General features: G+C 41.3%; 3 protein-coding genes and 1 pseudogene across 3 annotated transcripts in view; 3 read left to right on the top strand and 1 right to left on the bottom strand.

The window, feature by feature from the left end:
- The first annotated feature begins 6502 nt into the window (after positions 1-6502).
- Positions 6503-7526, top strand: LOC105606876 (schlafen family member 5). The gene is given in 6 exon segments (XM_027975534.1): positions 6503-6748; positions 6750-6812; positions 6814-6934; positions 6937-7227; positions 7230-7320; positions 7322-7526. Coding segments are annotated over 6 exon segments (1017 nt in total).
- A 7962-nt stretch (positions 7527-15488) lies between these two features.
- Positions 15489-21480, bottom strand: part of LOC101113346 (schlafen family member 11) — a 73555-nt gene continuing 67563 nt past the window's right edge. The window contains exons 8-10 of the mRNA XM_027975299.3: positions 20983-21231; positions 17623-17665; positions 15489-16093 (exon numbers count right to left, since the gene is read on the bottom strand). The gene's annotated coding sequence lies outside the window, so the exon portion shown is untranslated. The remainder of the gene's footprint in view (positions 16094-17622; positions 17666-20982; positions 21232-21480) is intronic.
- On the top strand, positions 19904-20399 carry LOC105616454 (elongin-C). Its single transcript, XM_027975298.3, has one exon. It carries the CDS (start codon positions 20017-20019, stop codon positions 20353-20355), a length of 339 nt encoding a protein of 112 aa, XP_027831099.1. The 5' UTR covers positions 19904-20016; the 3' UTR covers positions 20356-20399.
- Positions 20975-21128, top strand: LOC114117102 (U1 spliceosomal RNA; annotated as a pseudogene).

Raw genomic sequence — 21480 nt, 5'->3', positions numbered from 1 at the left:
GGATGTGATACACAGCATCATGGCCTTAATCTCACCAAACCAAGCCTTGTAGTGTCCAGTTAATTACACATAGCCCGCAAAGCCCTGTACACGCCTCCCCCCGTCAAATGGCTAACGAGAGCTCTGGTGTGTTCTGTCTGCAGAGGCTAGGCTTCTGTGATTCCATTTCCTTCTGCGCGTGACTGTCAGAAGGAAATTCTTGAGGACTAGGGAGGAGATGCTTGACAGTGGGACTTTTGTGGTGGCTCCTCCCAGTTCCCAGGCCCATAGTGGGTCTCCAGAGGGAAGTTGCTAGAAGGACATGGGGCTGTGGCTAACGTTTGTCTGACCTTCCTGTATTGGAATGTGGCGAAGCTACAGCTACCTTGGTTGGGGAAATAGAAACTGATTCCATTTCAGTCTGTGAGGGTCAAAGATGAGAATTCTTGTGGTCAGAGAAGCAGGAAGGATAAGCCACTAAGCCTGACAGCTTCCTGTGTCAAAAGTGTTCATTTGAATGTCACAACTCTTCAAGTCTTTTGTTTAAATAGGGAAATGAGCAAATTACAAATTTTAGGCCATTCTTACAAGTGGACAAAGAGTGAAATAAGATGATCCACTTGTGCCCTGACTATGAAATCTCAAGGTGTGTATGTCTATCAGAAAACAGAAACCAATCTCAGTATTCTTGTCTTGGCAACAGGACGTTAAGTAAACAATGATTCATAGTTACAGTATCTCTCAAGGTTAATACACAGTTCACAGGTCAGAGTAACAGCCTCTGAAGCCCAGGTGTCTTGAAGGATTCCTTTGCTAGTAAAAGAAATCTGTAAGAGCAGTTTTATGAAATGGAACTCTTTCTGTTTTAATACACCTATAAGGGAGGAAGGAGCATTTTCTGCTATTTTGTTGAGGTAATTTTCAGTAGTAGTTAAACGGGCCTGCAGTTTTCTACACCAAGCGCTTGATTTCCGCTGAGAAAGGACTTGGCAGGTGTGAGCAGTGTAACTTTACAATATACTAAACAAAGGATAGGGTGGGGTGGTGATTATTATCAAATGAATATGGGGGCAAAGGCCTCCATCTGGAGTGTGCAGTTGGAGGGTCTCCCCAGGTAGTCTGCAGTACGCAGACTCTATACCACTAATTCTATCAGAGGTAGAGTTCCTATGGGAAAAAACTTAGCAATAGAAGGCACATACACAGCCTACTGATTTGTGAACTGATTATATTACAGTAAGGCCCCTACTTTCTGGTTGGATCCATTGGGATGGCATCACCGATGCAATGGACATGAACTTGGGCAAACTTCAGGAGACGGTGAGGGACAGGGAGGCCTGGCGTGCTGCAGTCCATGGGGTCTCAGAGTTGGACACAACCAGGTGACTGAACAACAAAGGCCCCTATACACAAATCTTCAAGTTTCAGACTTTCAACGATGTAAATGCGCATTCGCATGTTTAAGTTGGTTCACGTGCCTGGCATATGTTTGTCATGTGTGTTGTCAACTACAAATTGGCACTTACCAAGGGCATTCAGAAAACGAAGATCATGGCATCCAGTCCCATCACTTCATGGGAAATAGATGGGGAAACAGTGGAAATAGTGTCAGACTTTATTTGGGGGGCTCCAAAATCACTGCAGATTGTGATTGCAGCCATGAAATTAAAGACGCTTACTCCTTGGAAGAAGGAAATGGCAACCCACTCCAGTATTCTTGCCTGGAGAATCCCATGGACAGAGGAGCCTGGTGGGCTACAATCCATGGGGTCGCAAAGAGTTGGACACAGCTGAGCAACTAACTTACTTAACTTACTTAGATAGCATATTCAAAAGCAGAGACATTACTTTGCCGACTAAGGTCCATCTGGTCAAGGCTATCATTTTTCCTGTGGTCAAGTATGGATGTGAGAGTTGGACTGTGAAGAAGGCTGAGTGCCGAAGAATTGATGCTTTTGAACAGTGGTGTTGGAGAAGACTCTTGAGAGTCCCTTGGACTGCAAGGAGATCCAATCAGTCCATTCTGAAGGAGATCAGCCCTGGGATTTCTTTGGAGGGAATGATGCTGAAGCTGAAACTCCAGTATTTTGGCCACCTCATGCGGCCACCTCATGCTAAGAGTTGACTCATTGGGAAAGACTCTGATGCTGGGAGGGATTGGGGGCAGGAGGAGAAGGGGACGACAGAGGATGAAATGGGTGGATGGCATCACTGACTTGATGGATTGAGTGAACTCCAGGAGTTGGTGATGGACAGGGAAGCCTGGCGTGCTGTGATTCATGGGGTCACAAAGAGTCGGACACGACTGAGCGGCTGAACTAAACTGAACTGAACTGAAGGGCACTGCCAATGACAAGGCGTTTGCCATCTGCCTCTACGGAGTGAGCCCCATGCCGCTATCGCTGTTGACTTTCAACAACCCCTGAGGGAGTCCAGGGTGGAGTGAGGCACTCTGTGCTCCAGGGAACCTGATGAGATAGGTCTTTAGATAGTCGATGTTTTTAGGAACAGATTTTATGATCTCAATCCTTGCACCTCCTCATATCTAGAGAAGCAGTAAATCCCTTCATGGTGACATCAGACCCTCAGGACTAACAGAAAACCTTTCGTAAAATGAGTGCTTCATGGTATTGAACTCCCCTTTCACCAAAACCTTGTATATTGGCTTTCCCCCACTGCCGCTTTGGAGCAGACTCTCAGAGCTATCTGAGGTGCTGCCTCCTGGGCTGCAGTCCTCATTTTGCCCCCAATAAAACTTAACCCACAACTCTCAAGTTGTACATCTTTTTTTTAGTCAACAGTGAGCATCCTGCACAAGTGGCTGTGATTTTGTGTACTTTACTGAACAGCACTGTACAGAGTACAGTAGCGGAGCATCTTTATTTCAAGCCCAGGATGTCAGGAAATCAGCATAAAAGCAGTGTGATGTAGCTGGTACTATAAGATCAAAAATGTTTTATATTTTGTGTTTGGTTGCTTTTTATGTATTATTTGTGTGAAAAGTATTTACACTTATTTCAGCACACTACCATATAACTGATTGTGTTAGTTGGGTACCTAGGCTACCTTTATTGGACTTACAAATTGGACTTAAGAAACGGCAATCTTTCGTATGCAGGGGACTTCCTGTATGATAAAATACTTTTAATGATTTTCTCAAAATACTTCTACTTATTTTCTCAAAATACTTCATGTATGTATTTTTTAATAGCATTCTTTGGGTATTTTTGACAAATAACAAACTGCACATATTTAAATATTTGTTTATTTATTTATTTGGCTGTGCTGGATCTTAGTAGCGGCATGCGGGATCTATAGCTGTGGCATGGAAACTCTTATTCGCAGTGAAGTGAAGTGAAGTGAAGTCGCTCAGTCGTGTCCGACTCTTTGCGACCCCATGGACTGTAGCGTACCAGGCTCCTTTGTCAGTGAAATTTTCCAAGCAATAGTACTGGAGTGGATTGCCAGTATGTGGGATCTATTTCCCTGACCAGGGATTGAGCCTAGGTGCGTGCTTTGGGAGGTCAGAGTCTTAGTCACTGGACCACCAGGGAAGTCTCCTGCACATATCTAACGTGTAAAATTATATAAATTTTGACATATGAAACCATCACTGCAATCAAGATATCGAACATACATGCCATCCTTTTTGCAATCTCTCTCTCCCACTTTTCCATACTCTGCTACCATCTGCAAGAAACAACTGATTTGCCACCTGTCACTACAGAAGAGTTTGCATTTTCTAGACTTTTATACAATGGAATCAAATACGGGCTCCTTTTTCATCTGGCGTCTTTCACTCAGAATAATTATTCTGAGAATCATTCATGTTGTGGGTACCAATAGCTCTTTCCTTTTTCATAGGGAGTAATAATTCATTATATGGATAACTAAAACTTGTTTCTGTTGATGGGCATTTGGGTTTTCCAGTTTGTGACTGTTACAAATAAAAGTGTTATTGAAGGAGGAAACAGACAGAACAGGCTCCATCTTGAAAGCAAGACTCCATCTTGGGCCGGACTGTGGACTTTGACCTCTATGCCCAGGATTTATGGAAACGACACACCAGCTGGAAAACCAGACACCCACCCCCCATGGAAGAGCCCTAGAGCTCATATCTAGACCCTCCATCGCTTAAAAGCATACCCTAATTATATGTGTAACCGAATAGAATCATAAATGTATTATGCTTATTGGGGTATGACCACAGGCCTATTGATAATTGTCCACTGTTAACTACCTAGGCTTAAGGCATATGAATCACAGGTTTAAGGCATATGAATCCCGGGTTAACTATGATTGTATCTTTCTTTTCCTTTGTTCAGACTAGTTTCAGAGAATTTGGGGAGGTGGGTTTGAACATGTACACTTAGGGTATATAAGGTTTTCACAAAAACTGGCCGGGGTCCTTGGCTAAGAGGAGACTCTGCCTTGGGCCCGCCAGTGTAATCAACTGCACTCCACTATCTGCCTTGTCCTTCTGAGTGAGTTTGTTTCTCGGAACGCGTGGCTACAACAATATGAGAGTTCCCTTTCCTCCATATCCTTGCAGACACCTGGTATGGTTAAATCATTTTCACCATTCCAATGCGTGGGTAGTTTTAATTGGTATTTCCCTAATGACTAATAATGTTATCTCATTATAGTTTTTTAAAAGATATTTATTTAATTAATTTTTGACTGTACCACACAGCTTGTGGAGTCTTTAGTTCCTTGACCAGGGATCAAACCTAAGCCCCCTGCAGTGGCAGGGTGGAGCCCTAACCACTGGACTGCCAGAGAATTCCCTCTTTTATCCATTTTTAAATTGTTTTCCTGTTATTGCCTTTGAAGAGTTCTAGGTATAGTTGAGATTCCAGTTCTTTATCATATAATCAATTACATATAGTTTCTTCTGGCCAAGGGCTCATATTTTAATTCTCTTGAGAGTGTCTTTCACTGTTAAGGAGGCATTTTTAAAGCCCAACAAATCAATTTTTTTCTTTTATGTATTGTGCATTTAGTGTCAGCTCTAAGCATTGTTTGCTGAACCCAAGGTAAAAATTCTCTGTTTTCCTCCGGAAGTTCAGAGGTTGAGAGATTGAATATACAAATGGATTCTGGCCAAACCATATATCAAAACAGACCTCTGATCATAGCCTTTAGTTGTGACTCAAACCTGATTCACAACTCTGACTTCCCAGCCTAACCACAACCCCTGCGGCAGCTAGTCAAAAGCAGTCAGGACTTGATCAACAGCTGTGAACTTGCTTCCCCCACTTTCAACTCTGGCCCAACAAAACAAAGCTAAATAAGGTCTCCGAACCAGTGGCATGCAATAACCCACTTCCAGTAAGCCCACGTCCAGCTTCCTTAAGTGAAAGTCGCTCAGTCATGTCTGACTCTTTGCAACCCCATGGACTGCCAGAATACTGGAGTGGGTAGCCTTTCCCTCCTCCAGGGGATCTTCCCAACCCAGGGATCAAACCCAGATCTCCCTCACTGCAGGCAGATTCTTTACCAGCTGAGCCACAATGCAGCTTCCTTAGAACAACCTCAAATCAGGTCATGCCTGAGTGCTCTCTCTGTCTTTTCACTATAATAGCTCCCGAGTTTCTGCCATCACAAACAAATGATGGTGGCTGATTGCCTTAATATACTGAGCTCTGAGTAAACAGAGCTCTACCTATTATCATTTGGGCAGTCTTCATTTATTTCCACATGATTTTAGGCTTTACATTTAGGTTTATGAAATATTTTAAGTACACTTTCGTAAATGGTATAAAGACTGCCAATTGAAGTTCCTTTCTTTTGTATGTAGATATCCAGCGGTTCCAGTCCTATTTGCTGGGACAACTGGATTGCATTTAGGAAATGATGAAACGCACCTCAACCTGCCAGCCTGGTTGAACCCAACAGTCAATAATTTGTTAGTTCCAAACAAACTAAATGTGTGTGTGTATATGATATATTTTTATTATGTAAAATATAATATATTAAGGTATACAATATACCTTTTTCCCTCACAAGATGGGAACTGCTTGGACCAGAGAAATCTAAAGAATTTGTTCCATTGCAACAAAGATAAGTAACAAACTCAATCAGATTTGCTCCTTTCAAAACTTGGGCTATAAAATAATCTGAGATTGCCCAGGTCTAAGTGAGAGAGGAAAGACAAAGCACCAAGAAAAGCCATTTATATCAGCGCACCCTAGAAACACCCTGACCCTGAAAGCTCTCCAGGTCCAAGGAGAACATTCCAGAAACTGTTACCAAAATCACAGCAGAAAAATCACCTCTTGACAGTTTCTCTGGTGGCAATGGGCTCATGTCAGACTTGGCTTCTCCACATGTCTTGCGCACTTAATTCCTGTATGAATCTGGGCTCAAGTTTTGTGGGAATAAACGAAGTGAACCAACTTCAGAAGAGTGGCCTCAAAATAGTAATTTGCTTGCCTTCCCTGTACTTGTCTAATTCTAATGGTGTGTCTTCCTGTATTTTAGGAGAACATTTCAGGGTAAGACCAGCACAAGTGTTGAGAAGATGAGTCTCAAGACTGATTTGAAAATGAGTTTTCCTGTGTATGTTTTAAACGCAGGAAAAGTCACCCCTAGGAATGAGCACAGGAGTGGAATGAACCCTCAACTGCGGAAGAAAGCAGAAAGCAAGCATCGTGCATGCAGCATCTGCCTGCTGAATTCTGGAGGGGGCGTGACCAAGGCTGAGACTGAGAACAAAGTCTAAGATTGTGAAAGCCATGGAGTATGACTGTATCTGCCTTCAACCTTCAAAGAGCTGTTCAGATGAGCTGCACCCAGGAGAAGTCTTTCTGATTTCTGTGAAATCATGGACCATCAGAGGCCTCGGTTACAGGGCTGTGCCCCTCTCTGAACCACAGACAGAGAATATCTACTGTTGCCATGAATTCCCAGGAAGCACTGGCATTCCTCAAAGGCGGGATTCAGACTCTTACAAATGTTCTAATGTGTTAAGTCCATAGAACGCTCAGGTTCACGCACAAAATAAAGGTAACATACAGGCTTCAGCTGTTGCTTTATTTGATAGTGCTCACCACCTTCAGTACCTGGAAAAGCTCAACCTTACTTAAAGTCAACACGGGTTGCATTTAAGATGTTCTCAACAAAGGAGTCACAAAGCTTTACTGAGTATCTCCTCAGCTGTTTCTGCATTTATAAACACCGAGGGAGGGTACATATTTTTTGGTGTGCATGGTAAGACCCATCAAGTCACTGTCACTGGAAGTGAAAAAAGAAACTAGATCTTACTGCCATGAGTGCTTCTATTGATCACTGTATTAGGACGTTGCCGGTCCATCACTTCTGAACCCAGAGGTGTGAGATGCTATGCTATCACATTCCTTGAACTGCACAATCAGGGGGCCCTCCATGGATATGTCTGTGTAGTCGAGGTGGAATGATTCTGCTGTGCAGTGTTTGTGCCCAATTCCAGGCAGGTGAAGGACAACTGTGTGAGACAGCTGGCCTCAAAGAATAGGCAGCATGGATCGGGTGAGAAGTCTGAGGTCAGGGAACAAAATCAGCAGTGATTTTCATGTTTGCTGAGGTGGGAGGAGATGGGGAAGGAGGAAAGGGAGGTTATTATTTTAGTATCTGGGGAAAGAGAGGTACCTTCTGATTTGCAGATGCCTGATTTATTAATTCCTCTAGACACAGCAGGTGGGTCATTGCCCCTCTTTCCCTCTGCCTATCTTGGATATCCTGCATTCCACAAATAGATGCCCTGGCTTAGCAGACCTACTAGATGCTGGTGCAGAAGGCTGTTTGATTTAACAGTTTGTTATCTTCACACCCTTTCTTGTGTTCACATTCAAGTCTCTTGTTTCCCTTTCTGATTATGAAGTCACACTTACTTATTCAGGAAATTCCTTTTTCACATGTGCATATGGGTCCTCTCTAATTTATTGCCACTTTCCCCTGCCTCCCCATTGTTATAATGGTTCCCTGATCAAATCTTCTTTCTCACAGCCTCACTTCCGTTTTTGAACCAATAAACAATCAAACCTCTCTTTCCTCACTTTTCCTTTCAAAAGTCATGACTTTTGATGTTCAAAGAGGTGATATGCATGCACCTTGGAAAAGGAAATCCTGAGATAAAATCAGACAAAAGAAAATCAATGGTAACTTCTTTAAAAGTTCATAAAGTCCATTTCAGGGTCTTCTTAGAAATGTATATTCATTTACCTTCACTTCTAGTCATACTTTTTTAATATATATTTAGAGATATGCCAACATGTACACATAGATTACCTGTCCTCAATAGTCCCAAACAGAAAACAACCAAATTATCTATGGATACAACAATGGACAAATATAGTATACTCACATGATGGAATATTATTCAGCAATGAAAATGAAATAGGTCTAGATTAGGATAATTAAATTGTTTTGAAATACCACTAGAGGATTAAAGAAAGAGAAGGGATTTTAAGGGGGTCTGGGAGACTGTTCTAAGGTAATGACCACTCAAGAAAAGAATCCAGTAACCTAGCAGCAATCTACTGTACCTTGAAGTGAGGCCAGGTGCATCTAAGCACTAGACACACTCAAGCCACAAGACCTTACAGTTAAAACACAGGACAACAGACACGGGATCTGAATCTTGTTCCATGAAGTCAGAAATGCTGAAAAGCAGCATTTCTGCATGTAGCTAAGACAGGACTATAGATGAAAGGAGAAAGAACCCAGGTGAAAGGGGACTTTATACTGAGATGGATTACCATATTCTAGAATATGTTACCACCCTTTTGCTAATATATATGATCTGAATAGCACCCTGACAGTCCTGGTTATATCATATAGGGATCGAGGAGAAATTAACTATATAAGCCTGCAACAAGGGCGGGGTAGGCATGCAGTTGTTAGTGCTCGACTCTTAGCCAGAGGTCCCACTCCATTGCAGTCAGCCTCACAGTGGTCCTGGCAGCAGAGAGTGGTGAGAGGTGGATCACAGCCTTCTCCCCAGGGCCCTCCAGGCCCTCCAGCCTCAGGACTGGCAGGTGAGGTGGGGGTCCCAGGGACAGGGTGAGAGCTGTATCTTGCAGAGCTCCAGAGCCCTCACCAGGGCTGCCCAGTAGCGAGGCCCAGGCCCTGGTGAAAGGACCCAGACCAGGTACTGGATGAACACTCCCAGGCAGGGTAACTGGCCTGCACAGGCAGTCCCTCTTAGCCAGGGCCTGGGCCTGGGAAAGTGAAAGCTGAGTATTGGGCCCTTGCCCTTTCTTGTCAGAACAGAGAATAACATTTGTTTTGGTGGCGGTTTACAGGGACATTGTGATCTGACCAAGACCTGGTACTGAGAAGTTTGCAATAACTAACCACACCCCTCCCCTCACCTTTCCTATAAAAGGACTTTGCTGAAAGCTTTCTGGGAGTTCAGGGTTTTTAGGCATGAGCCACCCATCTCCTTGCATGGCCCTGCAATAAACCTCTCTCTGCTCCAAACTAACGTTTTGGTATTGTTTGGCCTCACTGTGTATCAGGCACACAGACCTAACATTTGGTAACAAGACTTGATGTCTACTCAAGAAAGAGACAATGATAGTCTTCTCCCCTCCCCACTCTTTCTTTGATTACAAAAATGTGGCCCTCTTTGTTCTTGGGGTTGCACTACCTTGCCTGCCCACTAGTATCTCTCACAAGCATCCTATGCTAATAAACTCACTCTTTGCCAACTGCTTTGCCTCATATTGACTTCTTTCTGTGAGGAGATAAGACCTGAGCTTCAATAAGTCTGACACCAGATGAGCTGTTTTAATTGAAAGACAGTGGGCTTGAATCCTCTCCTGAACCAGGGATCCTGGGTTCAAATTCTAATCTCAGGTGCAGCTGGGTTCCAGTCCTATTTGAGAAGGAGTGTGGCTTCAGAGCCTGCTCCGGACACTCAGAACTCTTTCAGGCACAGATCCAAACCACTAAATAAAATATACAATGTTAGGAACTAAATGGATTGAAAACAGTAATGATTTTAAGGCAGTTTATAAAACACTCCTTTGATCTTTTGGAAGAAAAGACAAAAGACTCAATCCCTTAATCTATGTCAAAGAAAACAGTCAATGATGACATTTAAGGAGAGACTGCAGGATTTTTAAACTGTGATTGTAGTTTTAAATACATATTATATATTGTGTTAGACTAAGTCTTGTAAGAAGCATGTCTTAAGGGATAAGAAAAATTAGCAATTCCCTAAATTCAGATAATATAAAGATTTTTAAAATCTTAAACTTAAAAATTCACTCTCAAAAGTTTCAAAGGGCCTTTTCCAAACATATTTACGTGCTCTTGCTGCCTATTGAACTTCTGCTCCAGAAAATATAAAGGTCGACCACAACAGGCCTCTCCTCCAACTCACGGGCCTTCCAGCTCCTCAAATGGGCAGAAGGTGTGAAGTCCAGGTAGTGGCCCCACTGAGGCCAGACCCAGGGGCGGGTCTCAAGGCTGCCTCCCGAGCCTCAGCTTTCTGAAATGGGACGCGGGTCTGGACATGGATGACCAACGGGCACAGAAGACCTGAAAGTGTCTGCTCCGCAGCGCTGCACCGTGGCCTCCGGGTCCTAGTATTTCAACCTGAAAGTCAACTTCGAGCTTTGCTTTAGACTGACACTCCAGGCCAAATGGACAGGACCATCAGGGAAGTCCCTGTGTGGACATGTCTTGAACCTCTTTGGGTAAAAACCAAGAAGTGAGCTGCAGCACTTTACAGTGCCCGCTACAAAGAGGGCACTTGAAAAAGCAAGAGAGTCCCAGAGAATTATCTGCTTCTGCTTTATTGACTACGCCTAAGCCTTTGACTGTGTGGATCACAAGAAACTGGAAAATTCTTAAAGAGATAGGAATACCAGACCACCTTATCTGCCTCATGAGAAACCTGTATGCAGGTCAAGAAGCAACAGGACAGGGAACAACAGACTGGTTCTAAATTGGGAAAGGAGTATGTTAAGGCTGTATATTGTCAACCTGCTTATTTAACTTATATGCAGAATACATCATACGAAATGCCAGGCTACATGAAGCACAAGCTGGCATCAAGATTGCTGGGAGAAATATCAATAACCTCAAATATGCAGATGACATCACCCTCATGGCAGAAAGCTAAGAAGAACTAAAGAGCCTCCTGATGAAAGTGAAAGAGGAGAGTGAAAAAGTTGGCTTAAAACTCAGCATTCAAAAAACCAAGATCATGGCACCTGGTCCCATCACTTCATGGCAAATTGATTGGGAAACAATGGAAACAATGAGAGACTTTATTTTCTTGGGCTCCAAAATCACTTCAGATGGTGACTGCAGCCATGAGATTAAAAGACGTTTGCTCCTTGTGAGAAAAGCTATGACCAACCTAGACAGCTTATTAAAAAGCAGAGACATTACTTTGCCAATAAAGGTCCATCTAGTCAAAGCTATGGTTTTTCCAGTAGTCATATATGGATGTGAGTTGGACTATAAAGAAAGCTGAGTGCCAAAGAATTGATGCTTTTGAACTGTGCTTTTGAAGACTCTTGAGAGTCCCTTGGACTGCAAGAAGATCAAACCAGTCAATCCGAAAAGAAATCAGTCCTGAATATTCATCGTAAGGACTGGTGCTGAAGCTGACACTCCAGTACTTTGGCCACCTGGTGGGAAAAACTGCCCCATTGGAAAAGACTCTGATGCTGGGAAAGCTTGAAAGCAGGAGAAGGTGATGACAGAAGATGAGATGGTTGGATGGAATCACTGACTTGATGGACATGAGTTTGAACAAACTCTGGGAGTTGGTGATGGACAGGGAGGCCTTGTGTGCTGTAGTCCATGGGATTGCAAAGAGTTGGACACGACTGAGCAACTGAACTGAACAAAGAGGAAAGCTTTGTGGTTGGTTGGTTTTTCTGAACTTTGGACATGCAGCTCTAATCTACATTCTGGTGACCAGTAAGGCTGTCCAGAGAGCAGGACTCTGTAGCAAGACCAAAGCAAGGATGCCTGGCCATTTTCACATGGTGACCCAGCAGACCCAATGGGAATGGAAGGCTCTGTAGAAGACAGAGTTCTGAAGAGAGCCTCTAACAAGCCCTGACAACAAGCCCTGTGGTTCTGGAGGAAGACCACGCTCACTTCTGCCAGCGAGTGTTGTCCATGTGCATCCTGGCTTCCCACAGAGTCCTATTGAGACTGAATCTCAGACCATGGGGCACCAAGTAACTGTGTGGACTGACATCCCGTCACATCCTAGGGGTCATCTGATCCACCGACTTACACAGTGAAGGTACAGAGTAGAATTCCGTCATAAAATAGAACTCATTTATATCAGACTAGACACAAGCGGGTCTGCAAAACCAAAACAAGTTATAAAAGCAGGCAACTCAGACTCCCATAGCATCTCAGACTCCCATAGCATCTCCATCCACTATCTCACTGGCTTTCCCTCCACTCACAGCACTACCTTCAACTAGAATGGATGGTTGCTGCCCTCTGCCCCACTTGGGTAACCCTGCAAGAGAATGCCAGAGGGAACTTCTTTAGGTCAGCAAACAATCACTGGGGTGGGATGAGAGCTGTTCCAGGACTAAGATCCTACAGGAATAAAGGTTTAACCCCACGAGGTAAAGACTCCCATCCCACCGAGCTGGGCAGAACTTGGAGGAGTTGATGGGAGAAGGCAGGCTGCTATAATTACCACCCGAGGCCCAAGGTCAGCTCCAGAAGCGGCTCAGCAGCAGCCAGGTTTTGTGCTAATTGATATTTCTTTCTCCCCCACCCCTTCTGATGAGAAGATTGGGGATTGATGACATTTTTGGTTTCAGATGAACATTTGACTGAATAGACACCATGGTATGGTAGCTTCATTTACTATGTTGGGGACATTAAGCTTTCACCCACAGGAAGGATCAAAACAGATGCTTGGGAGGGTAAGAAGATGTGTTGTGAACATCTTCCCTCTGGGATCCATTCTCCATCCTGTTCTGGACCCCAAGAGGCTGACTGGATGATATCATCACCTGAATTCCGGTTGATTTTGTCCATGGGGACAATGACTGAAAATTAGCAGGAAGGAGGAGAGTAAAGCGAGGCTTAAAAAAATTGCCCATTTTACAACCATATTTTGCTCTGCCACTTTTTATAGTCCTTTGTTCATGTATTCGAGTTCACGTCTGCCACAGGGTTCCCAGCACCTAGAACAGCTAGTTTCACACACAGGCATGGTTTCTTCTTAGACAGGAGGCCTTCCAATCAGTTATCATCCTTCTGAATACACAGATGTGTTTCTATCCTGGAGGCTGGAGAGAACATAAGAGTCTGTGCAACAGTTGTCCCAGCCACCCTTAGAGGGATCTCAAACGTGACCTCCCTTGGAGTGATCTCAGATGTAACTTCCCTTGGAGTGATCTCAGATGTGACCTCCCTTCCCAAGTTTGGAGCGGACGTCACTGTCCAACCTGATGTGTTCATCAAGCCCCTCAGATGCGTTGTTGCTCTGGACCGTACCCTTTGCTTCCTCACTTCTTTCAGGAGCTTTGTCTGCTGTGCTTATTAAAAGGCCAACCCCTTGCAGGAGTGATTCTTTTTAAAAAAGACCTGGCATAGTTCTGCCACATGGATCTCCTCATGTTCCAAATACAGTGCACTCTAATCTCTAAAGTGCCATCCACACCCTAAGTCCAGGAAGCTCCCAGAGAGTCACAAGGGGTGTTAGGTGGAGAATTTTCTCTGACCTCCTGCACTGCTCTTTGCTTTTGGATATCATCGCAAACCACTCTGACACACTCTATTCCTGAATGTAAGGGTAAGGAGTGGGGAGGCCTCTGCAATCCAAGTGGCGAGTCAGAAAGTGGACCAAGAAAATCCAGAAAAAATTCCTGGGCAATTTTTGTCCTTTCAGTGATGTTTTTTTCTTCTCATAGTAGTCTCTGTTGTCAATGTGGAAATTCTTAGCTTCATTAATCATGACATGCTGCATCTTTTCAAATGTACTTTTTCATGAAGGTTTTCTGAGTTATTGCCTGGCAGATGTTTTTTGTGTGTGATTAGTCTTCAATCATGTCCAACTCTCTGCAGCCCCATGGACTGTAGACTGCTAGACCCCTCTGTCCATGGAATTTCACAAGCAAGAATACTGAGCAGGTTGCCATCTCCTTCTCCAGGGGATCTTCCCCACCCAGGGATCGAACCCCATCTCTTGCCTCTCCTGCATTGGCAGGTGGAACATGCTATTAAAAATGCAAGAAGAGCTCCTCCTGCCATCTTTCAGTGCTGCCACAATGGTGCACGAATGTCCTGGTTGATGCTCTCAAGAGGATCAACAATGGCAAAAGGAGAGAGGTAAATGATAGGTTCCAATCAGGCCGTGCTCCAGAAGTCATCATCAGGCTTCTAACTACGATGATGAAGCATGGTTACATTGACAAATTTGAAATCATTGATAATCACAGGGCTGGTAAAACTGCGAACCTCACAGGCAGGCTAAATAAGTGGCGAATGATCAGCCCCAGATTTGATGTGCAATTCAAAGAGCCAGAAAAATGACAGAATAACCTGCTCCCATCCTGTTGATTTGGTTTCATTGTTCTGACAATCTCAGCTGACATCATGGACCATGAAGAAACACGACGAAAACACACAGGAGGGAAAATCCTTGGATTCTTTTTCTAGAGATGTACTACGTGCGTGCAAATAAAATGCCTCAATGGTTAAAAAAAAAAAGATACAAATGCAGGTCTTCCTAATGAAATAAAGAAAGGAGATGATTTTTTTAAATTCTTTAAAAGTCAAAGTATAGTTTATTTATAATATTTTCTTAGTTACACATGTTCAACAAAGTAATTCAATTTTTTACAAGTATGTTCCATTTGGTATTACAAAATAATGCCTATATTTCTCTGTGATGTATAACATATATTTGTTGCTTATTTATTTCATACATAGGAGTTTGCACTTCTTAATTCCATGCTCCTTCCCCTCTTTATCTCCACTAGTAACCATTAGTTTGTTCTCTATATCTGTTTCGTTATACGCTTGTTTGGTTTATTTCTTAGATTCTACATATATTTGATGAGTCCCTTGGACATCAAGGAGATCAAACCAGTCAATCCTAAAGGAAATGAACCCTGAATATTCATTGGAAGGACTGATGCTGTAGCTGAAGTTCCAATACTTTGGCCACCTGATGCGAAGAGCCAACTCATTGGAGAAGACCCTGATGCTGGGAAAGACTGAAGGCAGGAGGAGAAGGGGACGACCGAAGATGAGATGGTTGGATGGCATCACCGACTCGATGGTCACGAGTCTGAGCAAACTCCAGAAGATCGTGAAGGACAGGGGAAACCTGGCGTGCTGCGGTCCACTCGTGTTGGTGCAAATGGCAGGATTTCCTTCTTGAATGTGTGTTCCATTGTGCATACATGGACCACATCTTCTTCACTCATTCATCTATTGATGGACACGTAGGTTGTTTCCATATCTTGGCTGTTACAAATAATGCTGCTATGAACATTGGGATGCATGTCTTTTTGAATTAGTGCTTTTGTTTTCTTTCGATATAAATCCAGGAGTGGAACTGCTGAGTCATACGGCAATACATACATATAGTTTTTGTGAAACGCTGCCATACCGTTTTCCATAAGGGCTGGACATTTCCACCAACAAGGCACATTTCCCTTTTCTCCACATCCTTGTCAAAATTTGTTATTTGTACTATACTTTTGATGATAGCTATTCTGACAGGTGTGAGGTGATATCTCATTGTGGTTTTAATTTACATTTCTATAATGATTAGCGGGGCTTCCCAAGTGGTACTAGTGGTAAAGAACCTGCCTGCCAATGCAGGAGATGTACGAGATGCAGGTTTGATCCCTGGGTTGGGAAGATCCGCTGGAGGAGGGCATGGCAACCCACTCCAGTATTCTTGCCTGGAGAATTCCACGGACAGAGGAGTCTGGCGGGCTACAGTCCACGGGGTCACAAAGAGTCAAACACAACTGAAGTAACTGAGCACGCATGCAGTGATTAGTGATGTTGAGTATCTTTTCATGCACCTAATAGCCATTTCTATGTCTTCTTTGGGAAAATGTCTATTCAGGTCTTCTGCCCTGAAATTAACGCTTACATCTCTTTGGTCTCCTTAAACCTGGAAGAAAGAGAGAAAAGCATAGAGTTCATCTGGATACTTTTTAGGTACCTATGACATATCAAGATGTACAACAAGCAATTGGACATAATAAAAATATTTTGATCTCAGATAAAAATTATAGCTATTTCCCATTAAAATGTAATCAAGTGAGTGTATTGGTTATCTACTAAAATTTAAGTTTTATTCTGAGATATTTCTATTAGTGCACAACAGTGGTATGCGGTAATGAGTAGCACGTGGCAAACCAACATTTCCACTGAGAACAGTTAGAAAAGGCTATTATCATACATAAAACATCTGTCTGAAGGCAATTTAAAGCTGAGGCAACCAGCTTTGCTTTGCTTTAGACAAATTAGAGATTTGCAAATATAAATCAGAGATTAAAAATACTGTCAAAACTTTCCTTGAGTAGCTAAGTCTCTAACTGGATTAAGATAATCATCTGTTACTCTGTTGGCCTTGCAAAGGAGAGCATGAATCTTCTTGAGAGGAAGAGAGGATTATCTAAATCCTCTATACCTTTTTTCATACAGTGTCTAGGATTTAACTGAAAATTACCTGCATGCCAAAATACAGGACTGTATGGCAAAGACCAAGAAGGAAAAAACCATACAACAGAAACAGACCAAAGTTAATCCAAATAATGGAATTATCAGACAAGGATTGAAAAGAGCTATTATTTATGTGCTTAAGAAAGAGAGGAAAAAAGGGAGAAAAAAAAATCATCAAAGAATTGATAGACTCCAGTAGGAATTCTAGAATTGAATTGAAACTCAACATTAACAGATAGGTTTAATAGGAAATTAGACACAGCAAAAGAGAAAATTAGTGAACTAGAAGGCTGATAAAATCAATATTTAGATTTAAGCATATATAAAGAAAAAGAAGAGTGAAAATTCAGATTAAAAAATAGTCATATGGTACACAACAAAAACGTCAAATGTGTACACAACGTGGAGAGATGTGAAAAGTATTAAGAGCAATATCTTATTTAAGAGATAACTTCTGGAAAATTCCAAAGCTGACAAGACAGAAAAAGCTTGACATGCTGTGAATCCCAAGCAGGATGAATAGAAATAAAAATATACATAGGCACAGCATATCAAACTGTTAAACATCAAAGACAAAGAAAAAAGTCTCAAGATGAATAAAAAAGGGCACATTACTTTCACAGTAGTAACAAAATATTCTGTTGACTTTAAAATTTTTTCATTTTATGTTGGACCATAGTTGATTAACAAGTTTGTATTAGTTTCAGGTGTACAGCAAAATGATTCAGTTATACATGTATCTTCTTTTTATTTTGTTGACTTTTTATAATTTAGATATAATTGGCATATAACATTATATTAGTGGCTGGTATACAACACAGTGATTAGATATTTCTGTATATTGCAGAGTGATCACCATTGGACAGTAAGTCTAGCTGACATCCATCACTATATATTATTACAACATTTTTTTCCTTGTGAAAATTTTTAAGATTTATTCTCTTAACAACCTACAAATATACAATAGAGTATTACCATAGTTGGGCTTCTCTGGTAGCTCAGCTGGTAAAGAATCCACCTGCAATGTGGGAGACCTGGGTTCAATTCCTGGGTTGGTAAGACCCCCTGGAGAAGGGAACAGCCACCCGCTCCAGTATTCTGACCTGGAGAATTCCATGAACTGCATAGTCCATGGGGTCACAAAGAGTTGGACACAACTGAGCGACTTTCACTTTCATTGCCATAGTCCCCGTGCTATACATAACATCCCACGACTTATTCATTTTACAGTTGGAATTTTGTGCTTTTTAACTTACTTTATCCATTTTCGCAACCCGATCCCCACCACTATTCTTTGTACTCACGAGCTTGGGAGCTTTTTTGGTTGGTTGGTTTTTGTCTTCATACTCCACATATAAGTGAGATCACATAATATTTGTTTTTCTCTGTCTTATCTCACTTAACATTATGCCCTAAAAATCCACCCATATTGTCAAAAATGGCAAAATTTCCTTCTTTTTCTATGATTGAATAATGTTTCATTGTGTGTGTTTAATGGCTATACAGAATATAGGAACATAAATTTCTTCCATATCTTGGCTATTGTAAATAATGCTGCAATAAACATAGGGGTACATATATCTTTCAGTTAGTACTTTTTTTCTTTGAATAAACACCCAGAAGTGAACCTGGGGAATCATATGGCCATTCTACTTTTAATTTTTTGAGGAACTTCCATAATACTTTCCATAGTGGTTGCACAAATTTGTATTCCCAACAGTGCACAAGGGTTCCTTTTCCTTCAATCCTCACTAAGACTTGTTATTTCTTGTCTTTTTGATGATAACCATTCTAATAAGTATGAGGTGATATCTCATTGTGGTTTTGATTTTCATTTCCCTAATGATTAGTGATGTTAAAGCAATTTTCATGTACCTTTTATTATCTATCTGTATGTCTTCTTTAGAAAAAAGTCTATTCAGATTTTGTGCCATTTTAAAATTAGATTGTTTTATTTTGTTGTTATTGAGTTGAATGAATTCCTTATATACTTTGGATGTTAACCCCTTATGAGACACATGATTTGCAAATATATTCTCCTATTTGGTATGTTGCCTTTTAATTTTTTTGATGATTTGATTTGTTTTACACAAGGTTTTAAGTTTGATGTGATCTTGCTTATTTATTTTTGCTTTTGTTATCTATGCTTTTGTTGTCAATTCAAAAATACAAAATCACCAAGACAGATGCTAAGCAGCTTACCACCTATGTTTTCTTCTAGGAGTTTTATGATTTCAGATCTATCATTAAAGCTTTTAATCCATTTTGAGTTAATTTTGTATGTAAGAGATGGACTAATGGAACAGGATAGAAATCCAAGAAATAAACCCAAGCACTTGTCAGTTAATCTATGATAAAGGAGGTAAGAATATACAATGGAGAAAAGATAATCTCTTCAATAAGTGGTGCTGGGAAAACTGGGCAGCTCCATTTATTAATAAAAGAATGAAATCAGAACATTCTCTATCACCATCTACAAAAATAATGTCAAAATGGATTAAAGTCTTAAATACAAGACTGGAAACCATAAAACTCCTAGAAGAAAACACAGGCAGAATACTCTTTGACACAAGTTGTAGCAATATATGTGTTTTTGGCTCTATCTCCTAAAGCAAAGAAAATAAAAGCAAAATAAGTAAATGGAACGTAGTGAAACTTAAAAGCTTTTGCACAGTAAAGAAAACCATTGACAGAATGAAAAGACAGTCTACTGAATAGGAGAAAATATTTCCAAATGATATGACTGATAAAGTGTTACTATCCAAAATATTAAGATAGCTCATACAACTTAACATCAAAAAGCAAGCAACCTGATTTTAAAATGTGCAGAAGACCTGAATAGACATTTTTTAAAAAAAACAAAACAAAACAAACAGATGGCCAACAGGCACATGGAAAGAGGTTCAACACTGTTAATCATTAGAGAAACTCAATTTAAAACCACAATGAGATATCACCTTATACTGCCAGAGTGGCTACCATTAAAAAGAACACAAATAAAAAATGTTGGCAAGCATGTGAAAACCGGTAAGGAGCTTTCTCAAAAGACTAACAAGAGAACTCCCACATCACTAAAAAGAGAATCCACTCCTGGGGATACATCCAAAAAGTGAAAAACTAATTTGAAAAGACATATGAATCCCAATGTTCATAGCAGCATTATTTACAACTGCCAAAATACAGAAGCAACCTAAGTGTCCATCAGCAATGACTGGATAAAGAAGATGGGCTGGGGGGTGGGGGGGGTGGCCGTGGTGTAGGGGCTGTAGCTGTGCGCGGGGACCGGGTGCGGTGCCTGCGGTTGCTGCGGAGCTGACGAGAAACTACTAAAGTTCCTGTGGACGAAAAGTAGAATTTCATAAGAGCATAATGGATGGAGAAGAGAAAACCTATGGTGGCTGTGAGGGCCCTGATGCCATGTATGTCAAATTGATATCTTCAGATGGTCATGAGTTTATTGTAAAGAGAGAACATGCGCTAACATCAGGAACAATAAAAGCCATGTTGAGTGGCCCAGGTCAGTTTGCTGAGAATGAAACTAATGAAGTCAATTTTAGAGAGATCCCTTCACATGTGCTATCGAAAGTATGCATGTATTTTACCTACAAGGTTCGCTACACTAACAGCTCCACGGAGATTCCCGAATTCCCAATTGCACCTGAAATTGCACTGGAACTGCTGATGGCTGCAAACTTCCTAGATTGTTAAATAAAATAAATTATAATAAACTGTTAACTCTTTTCAGTATTTAATACCTGTAGTTCAGTTAGTAATTTTTTCATATATAGCATGTTGCCTGTGTGCAGTTGAACTTTAAAGTTCATTGCAAAGCAGATTATCTTCTGTTCTTTTGCATAGTGATCGGAGTTGAAGTTTGTTTGCTATATCAACAAATTAAGGACATTTTCACAAATTGAGAAATAAAGAAATATACCAATTAAAAAAAAAAAAAGAAGATGGGCTATACATACACAATGGGATACTACTCAGGCATAAAAAATGAAACTTTGCCTTTTGGAACAACATGTATAAAATAAGTCAGACAGAAAGATAAATACTGTATGATATCACTTACATGTAGAATCTAAAATATAAAGCAAACTAATGAAAACTAGTAACAAACGAGTAACCAAAAAGGAACAGACCCACAGATACAGTGGGGAGAAGGAAGCGGGGGAAGGGAAAAATAGAGTAGGGGATTAAGAGGTAGAGACTACTATGCATAAAATAAATAGGCTCCAGGGATTATATTGTACAACACAAGGAATACAGCCAATATTTTATAAAAACTATAAACGAGGTATAACCTTTAAAAACTGTGAATCATATACTTACCCATATCATGATCACGAAGGTGGTTTTCCCAGGGCAAGGCTCATCCATTGCACTCCGGGTGTGCTGACCCCTGCAATTTCCCCAAGCGTGGGGAACTTGGCTGCATAATTTGTAGTAGGGAGGGGCTGCGTTCATGCTTCCTCCTGGTAGGTTTTGAAAAACAAACGTTTGGGAATTTCCCAGTGGTTCAGCATTTAGGAATCTGTGTTTCCAGTGCAGGGGGCACAGGTTCAATCCTTGGTTCTGGAACTAAGACCCCATAGGCCATGTGGTACAGCCGAAAAACAAAACAAAAACCAAGACACTGTGAATCACTGTGTTGTATAGTAAAACTTATATAATATTGTAAATCAACTATTTACATATATACATAAACATTTTAAAAAGGAAGTAATTACTGACAGGTTTGTATTTAGTACCATTTTGCCATTGCCTGCTGTTTTGTAGCTTGTCTGTTTCTTTTTTCTTTCACTCACTTGCTTTGATGACTTTCTGTAG

The sequence above is a fragment of the Ovis aries genome, chromosome 11, assembly GCF_016772045.2.
Source record: "Ovis aries strain OAR_USU_Benz2616 breed Rambouillet chromosome 11, ARS-UI_Ramb_v3.0, whole genome shotgun sequence".
Classification (NCBI taxonomy): Eukaryota; Metazoa; Chordata; class Mammalia; order Artiodactyla; family Bovidae; genus Ovis; species Ovis aries.
Note: the sequence above shows the minus strand (reverse complement) of the source record. Positions and strands in the feature narration are given on the sequence as shown.

Excerpts from the sequence above, each read along its gene's own strand:
- LOC105616454 (XM_027975298.3), top strand. The coding sequence starts at position 20,017 with ATGGATGGAGAAGAGAAAACCTATGGTGGCTGTGAGGGCCCTGATGCC.